This window comes from Cimex lectularius, unplaced genomic scaffold, assembly GCF_000648675.2.
Source record: "Cimex lectularius strain Harlan isolate CLEC.00 unplaced genomic scaffold, Clec_2.1 scaffold288, whole genome shotgun sequence".
NCBI lineage: Eukaryota > Metazoa > Arthropoda > Insecta > Hemiptera > Cimicidae > Cimex > Cimex lectularius.
Window position 1 is genome coordinate 412,096 of NW_019392933.1, and position 19,152 is coordinate 431,247.

At 32.7% G+C, this 19,152-nt stretch overlaps 1 protein-coding gene across 4 annotated transcripts in view; it reads left to right on the top strand.

Moving 5' to 3' along the window:
• The window catches only part of LOC106673247 (cubilin), a 106,814-nt gene that overhangs the window by 47,605 nt on the left and 40,057 nt on the right, over nucleotides 1-19,152 (top strand). For all 4 annotated transcript variants that reach the window (XM_024229384.1, XM_024229385.1, XM_024229386.1 and 1 more), the window contains exon 4: nucleotides 18,230-18,322. In XM_024229384.1, coding sequence (XP_024085152.1) covers nucleotides 18,238-18,322 — 85 coding nt within the window. In that variant the 5' untranslated portion in view covers nucleotides 18,230-18,237. The remainder of the gene's footprint in view (nucleotides 1-18,229; nucleotides 18,323-19,152) is intronic.

The window sequence follows — 19,152 nt, forward strand, 5'->3', positions numbered from 1 at the left end:
TGGAAGTCTAAAACTTCTTTTGAATAACATTTTTATACATATTTTTTGTAATAAATAAACAGTTCAACTATATATCTATATGTTCCTCCCCATGCAGTTATTCCAAACTGCATTATAGATTGGAATAACGCTTTGTAGACCAATTGTTTTATTTTGTCAGGAGAACATTTTATGCTGGGAATTATATAAATGCATTTGCGTAACTTATTACATAAATAATTTACGTGTTTATTCCATTTCATATTTATATCAATTATTATGCCAAGATATTTTGCTTCAACAACAGCGTTAATTGGATGGCAGTTTTGGTGCGGATTGGTTTTCACATTGATGGTAAGGGTTATATTTTTAGTCTCTGCTTCTTGTCGGATTAATATTGGCACGAATGACCATTTTTTTGAATTTAAAGTAAATATGTTATCTCTCATGCAGTTCACTATTTTGTTAAGATCACTTTCGGCTTTATTTGCAAAGATAGACAAGTCATGATCCGAAACGACCGAATTCTGCCGTAATACTTAAGTTTTCGATTGAACAAGCACTGTTATTAACTACCGAGTTTCATAGTGGCTTTAAAAATTGGCCACCCCCTGATTATAACCCTGAACCTCCACCGATGTTTAAAGGTATGACCGATGTAAAGATATGAAAAATCAAAACGGTGAGGATGGAAAGTAGACCACAATGATTTAAAACGTCGAAACTATGCATTACTTTACGTTTAGACTCATTAGCCATATATAATTTTAATCTTAATTTCTCAGTACATTTCTGTTAGATTTCTTTTAAAATTTGGATTTTTTATATGATTCGAGGGTTTGTTAAAACAGTCTGTTCGATGCACGTTTACTTTTTTGTTTTATTTTTAAGACGTGGAAAATCGAATTGAGTCTGTGTGATCTCTGGGAAAAGTAACGGGTTCGTCCTTTTAGATGACCAATACCGGGGGCATTACGTGTCTTCAAGATATTGGGGCCGCAACCAATAACTTCCCTCATTATTGGCCGGGCACGAGTCTCGCTTTTAACTCAGATTCGTTACAGACTCTTTCTGAAAACGAAAAGTATCGACGAGTGCACCAGTTATCACATTTTGAACAGTGTTACAAGGAATAATTTAAATAAAGGACATCAAATTAGATGTCAGTCTTAGGAAAGACAGATAGAACAATTGCGATATCAATAATATTTATAATATTAAAACAATAAAATCTACTTTCCGAAAGATATCTGGTTCAAACCAACGATGACCCGGTGGAAAAGAGGAGTTTTAATGAATCGGGCTATGAAAATGGCTGCGAAGAGAGCGAGACGGGGCGAGCCGACTTGCAAGTTTACGTTGTTCTAAAATGCCTTCGGAAATATTCATATCCGTCGCATGCGGAACACGGCTTGCTCTTCCTCTGAACTGATATTTTTTATCGCCGCTATAAACTCGGAGATCCATTATGTAGTCACGGCGTTTGAGCAAAAGAAAAAAAAATGAGGGTGGGCTTTGCCACAAAAATTTACGGTTTCCCCTGTCAAAATTTAAAACAATTTGTATTAGTTTATTGTCAAAAACAGCTCGATATACGCTTACTCTCGATTTTATTTTCAATTAAAATGGTACGTTCACACACACACACACACACACACACACACACACACACACACACACACACACACACACACAAATTTCCATTGGAAAATTCAAAATTCTAATTAATCTTAAATTATAAAAAATTTACTTGTTAATGGCGAGATAAAAAGAAATAGAGAAAAAAAATTCCAGAAGGTATCAAGGATTTGTTGTAACGACTTAAAAAAACAAGGTGCAAAATTACATTTTTACAATCGAATGACAAAAACTAAGCTTAAAAAAACTGACCTTTTTAGAGTTAAAATTGGCGTTTAAGCAACTAGTAGCAGAGCTTCCCTTGTCATCGCCTTGTCCCTGCAATGCAGTTACCCTACCGTTAGAACAAGGATCAACACTATGTTTCCTATCTTTAACGTTATTTGCAATTTCGTTTTTAACAACAATTATTATTCCAATCAATGTGCGTGTGCTTTGTTTACATACTGCATAATTGTTTACACATATTTATATATTTTATTATACATTATAATAGGAAATAATATAATATATCCTCACAAAGGGAACTTTTAGGTAAAAGATTTTGGTTATTTATTATTTTATAAAACAAGTTATAAGATTTTAATTTGACTTTTGAAGAAGTTGTTTTTATTGTCCCTCAGATCTCTATTTGAGTGAAAATACACTGAAAAATTATGATCAGTGATCAAATCCGTGATCACATACTATATTCACTATCACTGTTCATTACGAGTTTATTTTTTTGTATTATTGTTTATATTTTAAATAATTTCTGCATTGTTTTTGCACAGTTATAAATTCTTTCTAGATCTCTGTACTATCATCTAAAATGGTTTTGTAATTTTGGCAGATTTAATAATCTGACAAAACAAAATGTATCAGTATTATGGATTAAAATTTGGCTAGATTTCCCGAAGCCCGTTTTTAAATGAAATTTTTAATCTTAATATTGTTAGGCATTTACGTATGTTTCAAACTAAAACTACTTGTTATTTTTAAAGGAAAGTATATAAAGAAAATATTTCATGTCAATTTCAGTTGAATAATCACCAATCGTGAATTCCTTATGGATTTTAGTTAATGGGTTAACACTCGAAACAATGATACACCAAATTTAATTTCTTTTAGTCTATTACATAAATATTTAAGACTGGCATATTGCGTAGAATTCATTATGTCAAGAAGGAAACCGTTTTCTTTTAAACACAATGTGTCGGTTTAGACGTGTTGAGTTACTTAAACATTTTGATAATTACAATTAATTAAGGTTTTTAGTTGAGATAAAAAAGTCAATGGCACGAGCGGGATTCGAACCCACGATCTTCGGCTTGATACGCCGCTGCTCTACCACTTGAGCTATCGTGACTTCGATCCACTCGGACACCGACTTCCCAGATCAACCGCACCTTTTGAATTTTCCCTCCTTTTTGCCATTTTTCAAATATCGTCTAATCGGATTGGATTCTCGATGACAAATGAAATGGCCACGGAGAGCTTTAGTGAAGTATACTTCATTTTTAATCATTAAATTCACTAATTTCGTGGTCCCCTTGACCAATTAATATATTACAATTAATTGGTCAAGCGGACCACGAAATTAGTGAATTTAATTTTGATAATACTATTTACTTGTCTTTTTGTAAACTCGTTTATTATTTTACCCGGCTAGTATATCGTGGGTATACTTGCATAACAGCAAATTGCAAAAAAGCATATATATATATATATATATAAACCGCTAGTTTAACCTGTGTTCAAAAAAATGTGATTAGGCTAAACCATCATAGCAGTTCAGTCGTGCCGAAGTGTATAACGGTCGCCCCGCTTATTGTTCTCAGCTATTATTGAATGGGAAGAAAGTAACACAAAATTATGTAAATCTTAACTGGAGAATAGTATCATGATGCGAACCCGGCGAATATAGTCAGACTAAAATTATCGGCAACGACCAAATTACTTTAAAATTATTTCTCTAATCATTATTCCTGAAACGCGTAACGAAATGGATATTCAGCTATAAATTTGGCTTGAGGGGTTATAGTTAATAAGATTTGGTCTCTTTACTTCCAACACCACGCAACCAATATTTGTCCATTATGCAATTTCCATTATTATCAGAGCTCTTCCTTAAGCTTAAAGCTTTTTATCAGATGGCAAAGCTTTGTTAAATAATTCCGTGCGTGTTTTTCATGAGTAGGAGGTATTTAATTTTACCTGCCTTCACACCATCAAAAATATATGTGTTTCTTTTTCTTCCTGTCAATATCTGCACTCTGTTTCTGCTGCTCGAAGTGTGCAGTGTCGAGTATAATCACACGTCCTAGGTTTCTAGATTTTACGTTAGTTTCTGCGATGGTCATTGGATGGATTTTTCAAAACGTTTTTGTATTCGTATACATTCTCATTGAAGCAAGAAATTTTTCTTAAAACATTGTTTCATTGATGTTCGTTGTTGATAGTTTGGCATGCGTTGAAGGCGACAGTTGTCCTCATCAAACTTTCCTTGCATATATTATAGGCCTTTTCGTTGCCCCTCTGCTTTCTGGGACCTCGTACCTAAACAAGAGTAATTATATATACAAAAGTAATTGGTAAAGAGTAATTATGTTGTTGACCTCTAGGTCCGAAAACTCCAAGGTCCTATGGAGAGAGTGAATAAGGTTTGGGCTAGTAAGTTATAATTATTTTGCTTAAGAATGCCATTTAGAAATCGGTGTTGATGAAGAAGTATCAGCTAATCCCAGGATAGTTCTGAGGACTTTTCAATGAATAAACTGTATTCTTTTGTTGGAAGGTTTAGCTAGCAATTACTTCCTAGCTTTTTTGTAATGTGTTATTTTTTAAGGGTTAGTCTATGTAGATTGTTATTCCGATTAATGGGAAAAAATGTGTCTGAATTTTCTGGCTTTAGTATTTTTAAAATTATTTTTCACCGGCACTGTCGAGAGTGTGTTATTTTATAAAAATAAATATTTGTGAAAAATTATACATTATTAATGCACGTTTTCTGAAATAGTAATATATAATATATTATAAAACAAATGTATGAATAAGGAAATAACCAATTTAAACAGAATAATAAATTATATACAGAAAAAACAAAGGGCAATGTGAAATATAGTAGATGCATGTAATATCGAGAGGGTAACTCAACCTCTTATAGGGGCGGGTTCCCGATTAGAAAAAATGATTTATCATAACAGGAGCATCATTTTCTTCGTTCCATCGGCGGCAAGAAGGGTTTTTCCGAATTACCATAGAAATACTTAAAATACCGTGATCAGACCGTCGACCATTGAGCCGGAGGTGAAGGATACGGCGACCTGGGTCAACACATTCGCCGGGGATTTAATGCTTGACCCACATCTAGTACCGAACAAACACAGATAATCTCTAACACTTTCTCTTAGCCGTCGGACCATTTACATACCTCCAGACTACTTTTATGTTCCTTTTTCTTACTTCCTTTTTTCCTCTCTTACCCCCGTTGGACTTGAGTGTCTGTTTGAAGGAAAATATCCCCTCGATCGATTTCCGGTCGTGCAGGGATCTCAACCTTTTTACTAATATGATTCAAACGATTAGCAACGCGAACTCTTTCCAACGAATCAAAAATTTGTGTAAAGTTTAAACATAGTTTAAAGTTGATACTAAACGTCACGATAAAAACATATTAATGTCTATTTAGTACAAAAATTATACAAAACAAAATTTTCGGTAAAAACCATCTGCCAGAAGAAGTCACAATGAAAATTCAACCTGTGAATTACCCACAGGTCTGTTGACTTTTCTGGGTGAGTTAAGATGTTGGCGAAATTCTAATAAAAGTGAAAAAAAATGAATAAATTTGCAAAAAAATGGGAAAGAGGGAATGAAAAGAAAGAAAGATATATATAGATAGTTAGAGAAAGAGAGAGAGAAAGAGAGAGTGAGAGAGAGAGAGAGTTAAAAGGAGAGTTTTTAATTTTATTTGAAATGCTTTATTTAAACTCGCAGATTTAGAAATGTATATGAGAGAGAGAGAGAGAGAGAGAGAGAGAGAGTTAAAAGGAGAGTTTTAAATTTTATTTGAAATGCTTTATTTAAAACTCGCAGGTTTAGAAATGTATATGAGAGAGAGAGAGAGAGAGAGAGAGAGAGAAAGAGAGAGAGTTAAAAGGAGAGTTTTTAATTTGATTTGAAATGCTATATTTAAAACTCGCAGATTTAGAGATGTATATGAGAGAGAGAGAGAGAGAGAGAGAGAGAAAGAGAGAGAGAGAGAGAGAGAGAGAGGGGGGGGGAGTAAAAGAGTAAGAGAGAGAAATAAAAATAGGGTGAGAGAAAAATAATGCGAGAGAGTGTATGCGTTGGTGGCGAGCATTTTTATCCGTACGTCTCTCGTACCTGTACATTTTTATGATTTTAACGAGTTCAAAAATTTAATTTCAAACGAATTTTCAATTAAAATCAACTTTAACCAATTTTAGTTAAGCTATGAAAAATTTAGCATACAAATAACACAAACCTCACTCATAAGGAAATGACAAAAAGGTAAATTTACTACTAACCAATTTTTAATATTGCCACGTAATCCTTGTCGTCAATAAAAATGATATTATCATAATATATCGGTTCACATGATTTCCTTATTGCCGGTCATTTAAAATCAATAAAATGTGATTAACTCTTTAAGTACTTTTTTTAAAGATTTACTATTGTACTGTTAAGCGGTTTCAATTTATCCTGATCGCAGGCTATTACAGTAAAACTATTTCTTTCTTCAGTTTTCTAGACTATGTAATCAAATGTGCTGATCAACAACACTTGGTTAATAAAATGTTGTTATCTTTTTATTAAGGTTAACTCTTTTTTAAACTTTTTAATGGCTGGAGAAAAGGGTAACAAAAATATGTACATTGTGTCATCTCAAACGGATCGCTACGTGCCTGGAATATAATGACCATGTCTTTGTTATAAAACGTGAATTTTCTAACACGGCCTACAAACAATTTTCTTTCAAATTTCTATGTTTCTTTAACCTCGAGTTAAAGAAGAGCACAATTCCCTTTTTGAATTGGGCCAGCAAAAACAATAAACATCCTCAGTTGTTCTGGGACAAAAAGAGGGTCCTGCAGAAGGATCCGGGTCAGGGCATGTCGCGTAGAATGCTGATGACGGTTTGAAGCTGTTAAAAACGAATCAATCCTCTTTTTCCGTTATATTTTCTTTACTTTAAAAAAAGTCTGTACGAGTTAATTATATAATAATTTAAAAATGTGTTATATACAAAATTTTGTCTTTACACAATCGTTAGAAGAGGGAGGGAGAAAGAAATTTTTTTTTTAAATTCAGATTAAATTTGCAACTAACAGTTAATGCACTGCGCATAGTTTCAAACTTAAGGATCAACATTGTATTTCTTTAGGATAGTTACGAATAAAAATTGAGTTTTATTCTATTATTTTATAAAATCTTTAGTAATCATAAATAATCTTTAGCCGAATGCCTTTAACAGACAAATTACAAGCTTCTAATCCTATTATAATTGTACTTTAAAACTTTTGTTTACGGCCTTATACCAAATTTACTTTTTCCCGGAGGTTTCAGAGAAAGAGAAAAACATGTAACTTTATTTTCGCCCCGTATGTAGGTCACGGACCAATAGTAATATATCAATATACATTTTTAGAAGTTGATGACAGTTTTTGAGATTCTACCATTCAATTTTCAATATCGATGTAAGTAATCATTGAAAAAGAAGTAAGTCCAATAAAAACACATTATAAATAATCACTGACACGTATTTAAAATATTTATTTAACGTCTTGAACATACTTACCTGGTTGGACAGTATTTCTTAATCTAAAGTTAAAATTATTTCGTTTGTGGATTGCTATTATTTTATTCTTCTTGGCCGTGTTAACGTTTTTAACTACCGTACGATTGTTTATTTAAATAAACCGAGTTAAGACAATGTCAATAAAAGAACAAAAATCAATGTAAATTTATCTAGGTATATCGTGCATTATTGTAAGAAACAATCAAAATATTTATTTGTAGCTATACATATAATATTTCACCATATTTTTGCTTGAACAGAAAAAAAATCCAATTAAATTTTTTCGCTAACATGACTAATAAATCAAACAGGACTATACAATCAATAATCACATTCTCACAGTACACTATACAAAATCATAATATAAAAATCCAATGAATTTAATAAAAAGAAGATTGATTCCCTTGATAGACATTGTTGACACTGTAGCCTCAGCCTAAAAAGGCTAAAAGATTGAAAGTTTTCGACAGTCAATTTATGTGTTCCTTTTCACGAGAGAACTTACTTTCTCTTATCCAGACACATCGTGGACTGGAAGATTGATGTTTATTTATTATATTTAACAACTTGAGAAATTTGGCGAGAACATGTATTTTTCCATCAATACAAGACCGCTTTATTACATAAATCAAATTCGTTACATCTCGAGTAAACTGAGATCATAACGACGCATTTGAACATAATGTCTTAATTCCATTTTTTTCAATTTAAAGTGAATTGTTTTAAATAAATTGTTTGTTGAATAGAATGAACAGTAATTTTTAAAATTATTTTAATGTACGTTATCGTTTAATACCAACGATTAAACGTTTACTATATAATAAGAATTTTAGAAGTTAAAACAAAATGAATCAATTTTTTGTTAAAAATGTTATTAGTTTATTTAAATTGTACATCGAGGGCTCTTTTACTCATTGTCAATTTCTCCGAGCTACTTGTTTGTTTAGTTTGAACAGTGAAGTACACACACATGAAGTTCCGAAGAGTAGTCCAAGCGCTCGGGGCAATGTCGGAATAGGGTACGACAGAATGAGAGACGAGACAGTAAGGATGATTTTGTGAGAATTAACAAGAGAGAGCCGAGAATGTGTTTCGAAAAGAAAGTAAGAAAAAATTAATACGAAAAAAATTAAATTGTAAAAACGCAAATATGCGAATGAGAGGCCAAAAAACTGAATATACACAATATATAGAATAATATATAAATGCATATTGAAATCGATTGATCGCTAAATAGATAGACGAATAGATAAAACGATGGGATGCAGATAGATTACTTTTGATTGATTGCTTGTTTTAAAGGTAACTATAAAATTACTTATTTTTTTAATTCTAGTTACCTAATAGATGGATAGACAGAAAGAGAGTGAGAAAAATAGTGTAAACGATATATGGCATAGTGAAACGTTTGAGTTGAGTTTAAAAATTCATGGATGAATTGATTTATAGATAAATATGTAAAAAATAGATAGAGTGTGGTAACATAAAGTGAGAAGCTGAAGATTTTAGATAGAAGAAAGGAATCGTGAAGATAGATCGAGATTTGGAGAATGACTAACAAGAAGTAAATATGTATAAATTATATTGATATTGATAGATGGATAGAAAAATAGGGAAATAGAGAGAAAGAGAGCGAACTTGTAGTTGGAATATATACTGCACTGCAGCTATTCAGCTTATTGTACTTTACCAATGGCTCCATTTTTGGGGGCTCGCAAGACCGTGTGAATTTGAACCCCGGTGTCCCGGTGTTCTTCCATCGAAGAAAATCAATTTTGAAGGGGGTTGGGACCAAATTCGGGGTCGCTGAGATCTGATCCCCCTTCCATTGAGCTGCTGTGCCGTGTCAATTTCTTTGCATTGTGTCCACCGGTCCCCTTAGGCGTCAGAAAAAAAGTCCAGAGGCGACGAGGGGGTCGAACCCTCGACCGCGGGATTTACTAGCCGAGAGTCTGAAGCCTTAACCATTCGGCTACCGCGGCTCCTGAAAATATATACAGGGTGAATTGCTACTCGTGCTACAAACTTCTCCAGTAGATTCTTCACCCTAAAATGAACAAAAAAGTTCATATTGTCCATGGTCCGATTCTCAACNCATGGACAATATGAACTTTTTTGTTCATTTTAGGGTGAAGAATCTACTGGAGAAGTTTGTAGCACGAGTAGCAATTCACCCTGTATAGACATAAATACATATTGACTATATGCTTGTTCGCTTATAGTCTTCTTTATTGAATAAATAAATGGGGAAAGACTGACAGACAGACACACACATACACAGAAATCAATTTTGAGTATTTACAGGAATAAAATAAAAGAATGAGATCGTATTTATTTTCGTTGAAGTTAAATTGTATAAATGAATGTTGAATAAAATGATAGGATGAAAGCAAGTACGAGAAAGACACGCAGACAGATAGATAGATAAAAAAAGTTAACGTAGATAGATAGAGATATATAGATAGGCAGTAGATAGATAGATAGAGAGATAGAGAGAGTGAGTGTGAGAGAGAGCTGAGTGTGAATGAGGAAAGAGAGAGTGAATGGGCGGGGAGAGAGAGCGTAAGAGTGAGTGAGTAAACGAGTGAGTGAAAGAGTGAGAGAGTGGGGAGAGTGAGTAAGTGGGAGAGAGAGAGAGAGAGAGAGAGAGAGAGAAAGAGAGAGAGAGAGAGTGTAACTGAGTGACTGGGTGAAACTGTATTTATTATAGGGATTCGAATGAGACTGTTTGCCTGTTGGTTTGGGTGAGATGGAGAGAGAGACAATTGGTTGATATAAAGTTAATGAGGCGAAGAGCCTTTTAGATTGATAAAATGTGTAAGATCGTATAATTGTGCGTTCGAGTGTGATCTTGTGAATGAGCGAGAATGAGACAGAGAGAAAGAAAGAGGGAGAGATGATAAAATAGTGAGAGGGGGAAAGAAGGATAGACGAATGCGCAAGAAAGAGACCGAGCACATGAGAGCGAGAGTAAGAGAGAGTGTGAAATAGCGAGGGAGGGATGTCGGAGAGAGAAAGAGAGAGAGTGAGAGAAAATAAGTGAGACTCTCGCCAGGTTTCCGTAAAGGGGTGAGATCGATATGGGAGAAGCGGGCACAGACCCATTTCCAAAAAGAGTCCCTCTTTGCCTCGCCCTCGCCGCCCCAACCCCTTCAACCTTCAACCAACCCGGCCACCCCGAGCCACCCTCCAACGTCACACAAAACACCGACCGGTTCGGCTCGTTCAACGCCACTTGGAACGCCACCGTCAACCACGCCCTTCCCATAACCGTCAGTCTCAAGACCAAATCCGCAGGGCACACAACAAAATAAAATATGTTTCATTCTTATAATAAAACATAAAACAAAATAAATAAATATTGCACACAAATAAAATTCAAAAGCCATACAATTATATTGTAACAATAATTCACCTCAGTTTGTCTCAAATTTGAAATATGTAAAAATATAGTTAAAAATACAATTTAATTAAAATTTAAATAATTCATTATTGACTTTTATTTATTCTTGTTCTTTTTTGAACAACTTTCTAAACATATTTTCAAGAATTATTAAAACCAGCATGTTCTTCAGGACTGCAGAAAATCAGGCTTAATTCTTTCTGTTTCTATTTGCACATATCTATTGTAAAATTATAAAAGCTAAATCTTCAGATTTTACTATATTCCTAGGTTAGTTTGCATGTTTGGGTCAGAGGTGTCCTGTTACATCTGGACGAGTCCGCGACGAGTGACAAAACAAGCGAAAATAGACGGACCAGCATGACGGGAGACTTTAAAGGCTAATGTTTATAAAAAATATTTTTGTCGTTGAATCATTAGATCCGTTCAAAATGAAGTTCAAGATGAAGCGAATGCAAATAGACAGGAAATTATTGCTACATCTGAAGCATAAGTCGTTTTGTAATGTGGTAACTCGAAACCTGCACTGGGTCTCGAATTCCCTATCCCTTTTAGCGAAAATGATCGCTAATCTATTATAAATTCACATCCACAACAGCAAAACACGATATTCTCAATACATGATTGTTTTGAATTTAAAGTATTATAAAAAGTACTACAATTCAATCGTACTCGCATAGGGGAACATTCGAACCAGAAAAGTAGCAAAAAGGTTCAAGCAGAGAGAAAAAACAAACAGACGGAAATCTAGGGGAAGAAATGGAGTGAAAGACAGACAGACATTCGGAATAAAAATAAAGGAAGACCAGAAAAAAAGGAAAAAGAAAGAAAAAGCCAGACAAATATAAATTAATACATATATAGATAGAAGGGTGTCGAATAGAAAAAAATGCCTACCACAACCTACCTTCATCTAACTTATATATATTTTAAAATATAAAAAAAAAGTTATTGGTAATTTAAAAAAAGTCTTTTTAATCAAATAATGGATGCAGGTTTCTTTTTTTTTTATTTTTCTACTTTACCACCCGCTATTATCTGGTTGTTACGCCTGTGAAACAATTCGTACAGACGAGGAATATTGATGAATTCTATTAATTCAACGTTGTTTTGTTTGTATGGAAAGTTGATTTTAGTTTGTTTTGTAGCATCCTGTTCAAGTTGGAATACAATCAGGAAACTTGAAGCGGGCCGCCTAAATTTGAAATAGTTTGAAGTTGCAAAGACAGAGGTTTTTGTTGGCTGCTTTGACTGTTGAATTATTATTATTATATAATAAAAATTACTATTATAGATATCATCTTTTAAGTGTTAAATTTATCGATCACTTTTCTACCCACAAATACTCTTGAATGGTCTTTATAGAAAAGCATATTCAGTTATTTCTTCCAAGCTTTCCTATTTTAACGTCATCATCATGGCAAAATAATTTTAAATATGTCTACAAATTGACATAATCAAGTTTTTAAGATTCAGTCCCAACATTGTCAAGGATTGTGAGTCACAGTTACAACTGACTTTGGTTTTTATTAAGACCATCTCGTGATGTTTAGAAAATAAACTTTTAAAGAAAACTCTATTTACCAATTTAATAATAAAATCTATTGTATAATATTTTTCTTATCATCTGCACAATCTTTGTGGGCAATTATTGATTATAATTAAGAAAACCCCTAAAGGGATAAAATACTCAAAAATGCAATTTAAAAACTTTTCCAATCTAATTTAAGGAACGCGGCCACAAATGAATGGCAAACCGAATTATGTACATTAAATAGAAAATTTTGCGCGATATTTAATAGTTTCAAAAACCTATTTTGTAAAAAAAAAGGATGAAGCATGTTATTTGATTTTGGACCATGCACAGCATAAATTTCGTATGGGCAAAAAATATGCCATGGAGGACGCAGCTAAACTGTATATCCGTTGCTAGGACAACAATGCAACATACAATTTCAGTTCCCTTACGTTCCCCCAGCAGCGCCACTTACTTGGTGCTTACTGTCTGAAAAAATTCTGTCGTGATTATTACCTATATTTGTACAGTCTTTATATTGTTGGTGTATGAGTGCGAAATTTTTTTTAGTTCACTTCTCATTCTTTATCTTCTTTTCACATTCGACTTTCCAGTAATATAAGTCGTCCCACATTATTTACCCACATATCATGGGTCACAATATTAATCATTATTTAAATTAATGTTTTTAATGAAATTATGCTGTTTATCTGCCAATCTATCATTAAAATCATGTCTTTCACTTTCTCACTCTGTCTCCCAATCTCTCTCTCGCTCTCTCTCTTTAACACTTTTCTTTTCAATTTCTGTCTTTTTATAACTGTTTATGTTGTATATATAGGATGTATATTGTTTATTGATTACTATATTACATTTTTCTCATTTATTTTTGCTTCATTTCTTCTCTCACTCATTCAGTTTCGCTCTCCTTCTCTCTATCATTTTTTCTTTCAGTTTCTATTTCTTTATTTAACGCTCTTTATTTCGTTCTATTTAGATTTGAATGCATATTTATTCTACAAATTTTTTCTCTTTATGCTTTCTTTCTTTTTCAAGCAATTTTTCTCGTTCGATTTTTTCTCTCTCTTTCTCTCCCTCCCTCTCGCACTCAAACTATCTCTCTTTCTCACTCTCTCTCTTTCTTTCTTGCACGCATACTTTTTCCTTCAATCTCTGTCTGGCTGTTTATTTTCTATCTTTCTTTCTTCCTTTTTACATAATTATGTCTATCTATGTATTTATTACTAGATCTCTTTTTGTCTTTTCGCTTTTTTCTTTCTCATGGAGTTTCTCTTACTAACTCATTCCTTCTCTACCACCCTTTCTAACGAACGCACGCGCGCGCTCCCGCACACACACACACACACACACACACACACACACACACACACACACACACACACACACACACACACACACACACACACACACACACCTTTTGTTTCAATCTCTATCTATTTCAATATGTAACGCCCTTCCTTTCGTTCTATTTAGATTAGAAAGTCTTTCTGTAATACACCTTTTTTTGCTCCCATTTTTACTTTCTTTCTTTTTCGAGCAATTTATCTCACTCGCTATTTCTCTCTTTTTCCGTTTCTTTCTCTCTCTATCTCTCTATCTCTCTCTCTCTCTCTCTCTCTCTCTCTCTCTCTCTCTCATATACATCTCTAAATGAGTATAATATTATATATATAATAATATATCTGTGAGTTTTAAATAAAGCATTTCAAATAAAATTAAAAACTCTCCTTTTAACTCTCTCTCTCACTTTTTTTTACCTCGTTCTTTTTAATTTTTATTTTTTCTCACCACGCGCGCGCATATACATAAAGACAGACTCACACACACGTTTTCCTTCGATCCTTATCCATCATTTATCACATATTAACCGCACATTATTACTATCTACCGTTTAGTTGTGTATGACTCGTTTGATACAACAGTATCTTGTTCTCTCTCAAGATGTTTAATCGTACAAAGTTTAACTAAAATAGATAAACAAATCCAATTTTTGAATGCTGATTATGTATTACTTTTTTACTGCATTAATTTTCTCCTATTTCATATATTGTATTGTAGATGAACAAATTTATTTTATTCGTTTTGTAGTTAAGTTCAAGTTAAAGGTTAAATATTTGAAAATATGTGACAAACGCGGTGTTAACTTTATTTATTGTAAATATGTAATTGGCGTTAGATGTCAGCCTAAATCTTGCGTGATCAACACAAAAATCGTTCAATCAATCAATTGACCTCATATTTCTGCTTTATTTACTAACCATTCTTTTCGTACTATCTCTCAAGCTCTTTCTTTCTCTCTCTCCCACACCTACACACCTACTAATAAAATTAAAAATATTTCATTTTTTACATAACATATTTATGACAATCTTAAGATTAATTATATCTAGTTTTTTCTGTAAATATTCAACCTAGAGCATTTATCAGGTTAAAATTTTAATTTTTTCTTTCTTTCATAATTCAGTTTGTAAGATAAGAGAGTGTCTCATTTTTTCACCTCTAGATAATTGCGCATTACAATTTAATAAAGTTTAAGTTCTGTAAAAAAGTATCATTGCCTTGAAAAGTTAATTTATAAACTTTGCTCTAAAAGTCATCTCTACGTTAATGTCTTGAAAACCTAACTTTAATACAGGATACAGTTAATTTAATCGACGTAACTACTCACAAAAGGAAAATCCCGGAAACTCTTCAACGTTAACGCCTGGGAAAAGTTCGAAATAAATTACCACCGAAAATTAGATTGATTTCAGCCCCTTATAAATTCTTCACTCTCGCCGCTATCGTCTTTTTCATCCAAAACGCAAAATAACATTGGAAACTTTTACAACACGAAAACCGTGGAGGTATATTTCGTCGTAAAACAAACTGGTTACATGTAAGTTATCCGTTTGGGTGAAGGCGGATTTCGATAGTATAGATAGAAAGTGGTAAAAGACACACTACATTATCTGTTATCGTGGTAAATTAAGGTTTTATCAGCCACTCTGTATAATAATAAAGAGCGAGTTGCTGTTAGGGAGGCTTATCTCACCCCCCACCGCGTATTCTTAGTTGAATAAGATATTTCGTCGGTGCAGCTTTCAAAAATTTATCCACTCTCTACCGTACAATATAGACACATTTTTCCATTCCTAACTTAATTATAAAAATCTATCCGGTTGAAGTATAATATAAATTTTTGAAAGTAGTTAACATTAATTTTTGTTTTGTATTTTAAAAAATTCTATTAATTTTTTAATAGTAAATTTTATTATGAGTTCAAAATAACAACCAACGCCTTTTTTTTACTAAAAAAGTCAATATTATACATGTTTATGAGTTTAGCTGAGCAATAATTACATGTGACTCAATATTAAGGTATTTGCCTCTGTAGTTTATTTTTTTATATTAATATGTAATACATCGTCTATCTTATTCTGTAAATAAGTGATTTGTTAATCGTTTTAATCTTAACAAGTTTTGGCCATCGGCTCACCCCTTTATTGTTTATTTGGTAAGGTGAAATGGGGATGAGGGCAAATACCGTAGTTACCCCCAATTCCACTGGAACCGCCATACTCCAGTGCTCTTGCGGATAGCGACGAAACTATTTTCGCTATTAGCCACTTTTCATTTCCGGGAGGTAGTACAACTCCCATTACTACACCGGTTGATTAAGTAATAATTTGTATTTGGGGATTTATCATCTCAGAGACGGGGTGGTAATATTGAAAAGTGTCGATTTTTCTTTCTTTCCCTTATGCCCCGAGATGTTATTAAGCTTGTCGATTTGTCTTTGACGCGGCAAATGGGCCTCTCATGATGAAATTGAATTTTGTAAAATAGATTTTGATACGTCAATCACGTCAATGTAATTTTCAGAACTCTCGAGAACACAAATGATACAAATTTGCCCAATTTTTTTTCGTTCTAATTTCTTGTTAACAAATTTTAACTTTCAACAATACATGATATATGTACATGGTGTATTGCAAGTAGATAACGATATTCAATGCGGTGAAACTAGACCAAATGTATAGCTAAATTCCGCCAACCACACATTTCTATTTCAACCAAAATGTTTTAAAGTTTTTCTCGAGAAAACCACGTTTATTTGTAATAAAAACTTTTTTGCTCTACTTTTACGCATTTGTTTTCAACTTATGATACAACATTTTTGAAATCAGCGTTAATTTATGACAACGCTCGTTTTCTTACCTGTTCGATTAAATTCTGCTTTTTACGATCTTCTTCAGAATGATATACGTACGGCCCTCCTCGAAGCAATGCCACTCGAAGAACTATAGTGGCAGATGGACCGGCGTCCAGTGCACAGTGGACGAGATTTAACGAACTGGCACAATCAAGGTTATCGAGAAGATGGATAGGGAGATATGGACTTTATATTATATGAGAAGCCCACGAATGCAAAACCTCCTCATTTCTCAATTTTTACCATCTCTAAAAAATTTGATAATCTGAATTTCACTTTTTCATATTACAAATGTTAAAATATTGAGAAAAGCCACCTTTATAGGTGAGTGTGACCAGTGTATGATTGAAATAATTGATTGTTTGCGTAATAGTTTTATGCACCTAAGTGTGTGAGTGAGTGGGTGGGGGGTGTTTCCTCATAGGGCCCCTATTGATGGTACGTGTTAAAAATTCAACTTGAATAGTTTTTCAAACTGGTTATCACAGTTTTTAAACTTTTAATTATTACAGTTTATCAATATCTATTGAATCAACAATCTTTAAAAATACTCGTTAGTCTTTTGAGGTTCAGACGCCTTGTGATATAGGCTATCTAACAATTTCATCGATAATTTGTCTTCTAATACAAACAGCTTATCGTTTTCAAAGGTGGTACATACAAATAGATAATTCATCCATATTTGAAACCAATGCCGCATAGACAATCTGGACTGATCATTATTTTTAAACGTTTAATCGCAGGTAGGATACATTTTTCCAATCATTTTTACTTTTCTTTTTGAAAATTGGGTTTAGTCGAAAATTTTAGTCGATAATACGCTGTAGGAAAAAGATTTTTGTTCCTTCGGCATCTTTTTCTTTGCCAATCTTTTTCTCTTTTCTATAATATGTAGGTATGTATTTCTTTTATTATGTCAGTCTTTTTCAAAATTTATTTCTTATTTTTTTATTATTGCTTTGTTTCATCTATACACATGCGTGTAAACAACGTTATCACCCTAAATGCTTGTGCAAGCAATGGAAAATCATATTTAATATACTCATTAACTTACTTTTACGTTGAATATTATTGGAAAAAACATCATTTTTACAGCACAAAAAATAGAGTGTAAATTATTTTCTATTTAAATTTGGGAATGCGTAAGGGTGCATTGATATATCATTTTTCTTTTCAAAGGAAATTCATCTGGTTAATATTTTATTTGATTATACCACACAATATTTTAATATAATAGATAATTGGATATACATTTTGAATGTATGGTCTTGATACTGTATGGTCTCAATAATTACATTTTTCAACTTTGAATTAATTAATTAGCGTTGTAAAGTCTTGATGATTATTCTTAATAAATAAATTCTTATAAAGCTCGACAAAGGGAGTGTATTCTTTCTAACTGTTTTCATCTCTGATAGGTTTTTAACAGGTAATGAATGTTTAGATGTTTTTCTTATCTACATTTTTACTTATTGTCTTCGTATATTAGCAACCTTATAAAAATCTAATGTGTACAAAATTGGATAAATAATTGTAAGTAAGTCATAAAATTCCTTAAAATAAACACCACTGTTCAGCATTTGTTGAATTTTAAAATCGTAAAAATTTATTTAAAAACTGATAATAATTGAATTTTAAAAAATTTTAGTTTTAGCAATTGTTTTTCACTTGCAGGACACAGTATGGCTCGTGGAACCCGGCACGCCCCAACACTGGCCTTGTCACTCATATTTTGTCTACTGTCGATCTGTCTACGGGCCTCATCAGGTGAGTAATTTTTTTATGACATTTAACATTTCATTTATACATTTCATTTAAATAATGTAGTTAAACGGCTAGATAAAAGTAAAATATTGTGAGGTAACGTTTTACACAAGATTACTTTTATAAAAAATGTGCCTGTAAAATGTGCAATATGTACGACTTGGGGTAATATAACGCTCAAAACTAAATAAATTGGTAAATAAAATTGGTTCATAAAGCTTAAAGAAAATTGAATTTTTTCTTTAAAAAAAATAAATTCTTGAAAATAAATTCTTCTGTGAAATCACTCAATCAAAACAGATATGTCTTGATGTCTCTAAGTTAGAGATAACACAATAAAAAAGCGAACGTATAAAAACCTTTGATGATACTCCTAATGAAAAGAGTAGTTAGTACAAAGGGATCTGTTTTGGTTTCAGTTTAGTGGATATTCTAAGACCTAAGTTAGTTCGAAAGCGCCCACAAAGCTCTAATACCTGTCTTACGTGATTAAAACATGCTAATACCGGTCCCCCTTACCAGCCGATTGCCAACTACCTAACGGCAGTTAATCAAGCCTAAACCACCCTTCCTTTCTTTGGTCATACACATCTCGGCATTCTCAGACAGGATCGGATTGGAATTTTGTATCCTTCCTTCAAAACGCTTCGTTCCCTTGACATTAAATGTAATAATTATAATAAAAACATTCTTTATTCACTGATTGATTCTTTTGATAACTATAGTTTGAAAGTATCACTAGTCTCGAAAATATTTAGGTTGGTGAGATATTAGCGTCAATATTGAAAATTATGTCTATACTAATAAGGATTTAAACAATAAAGAGATTCAGT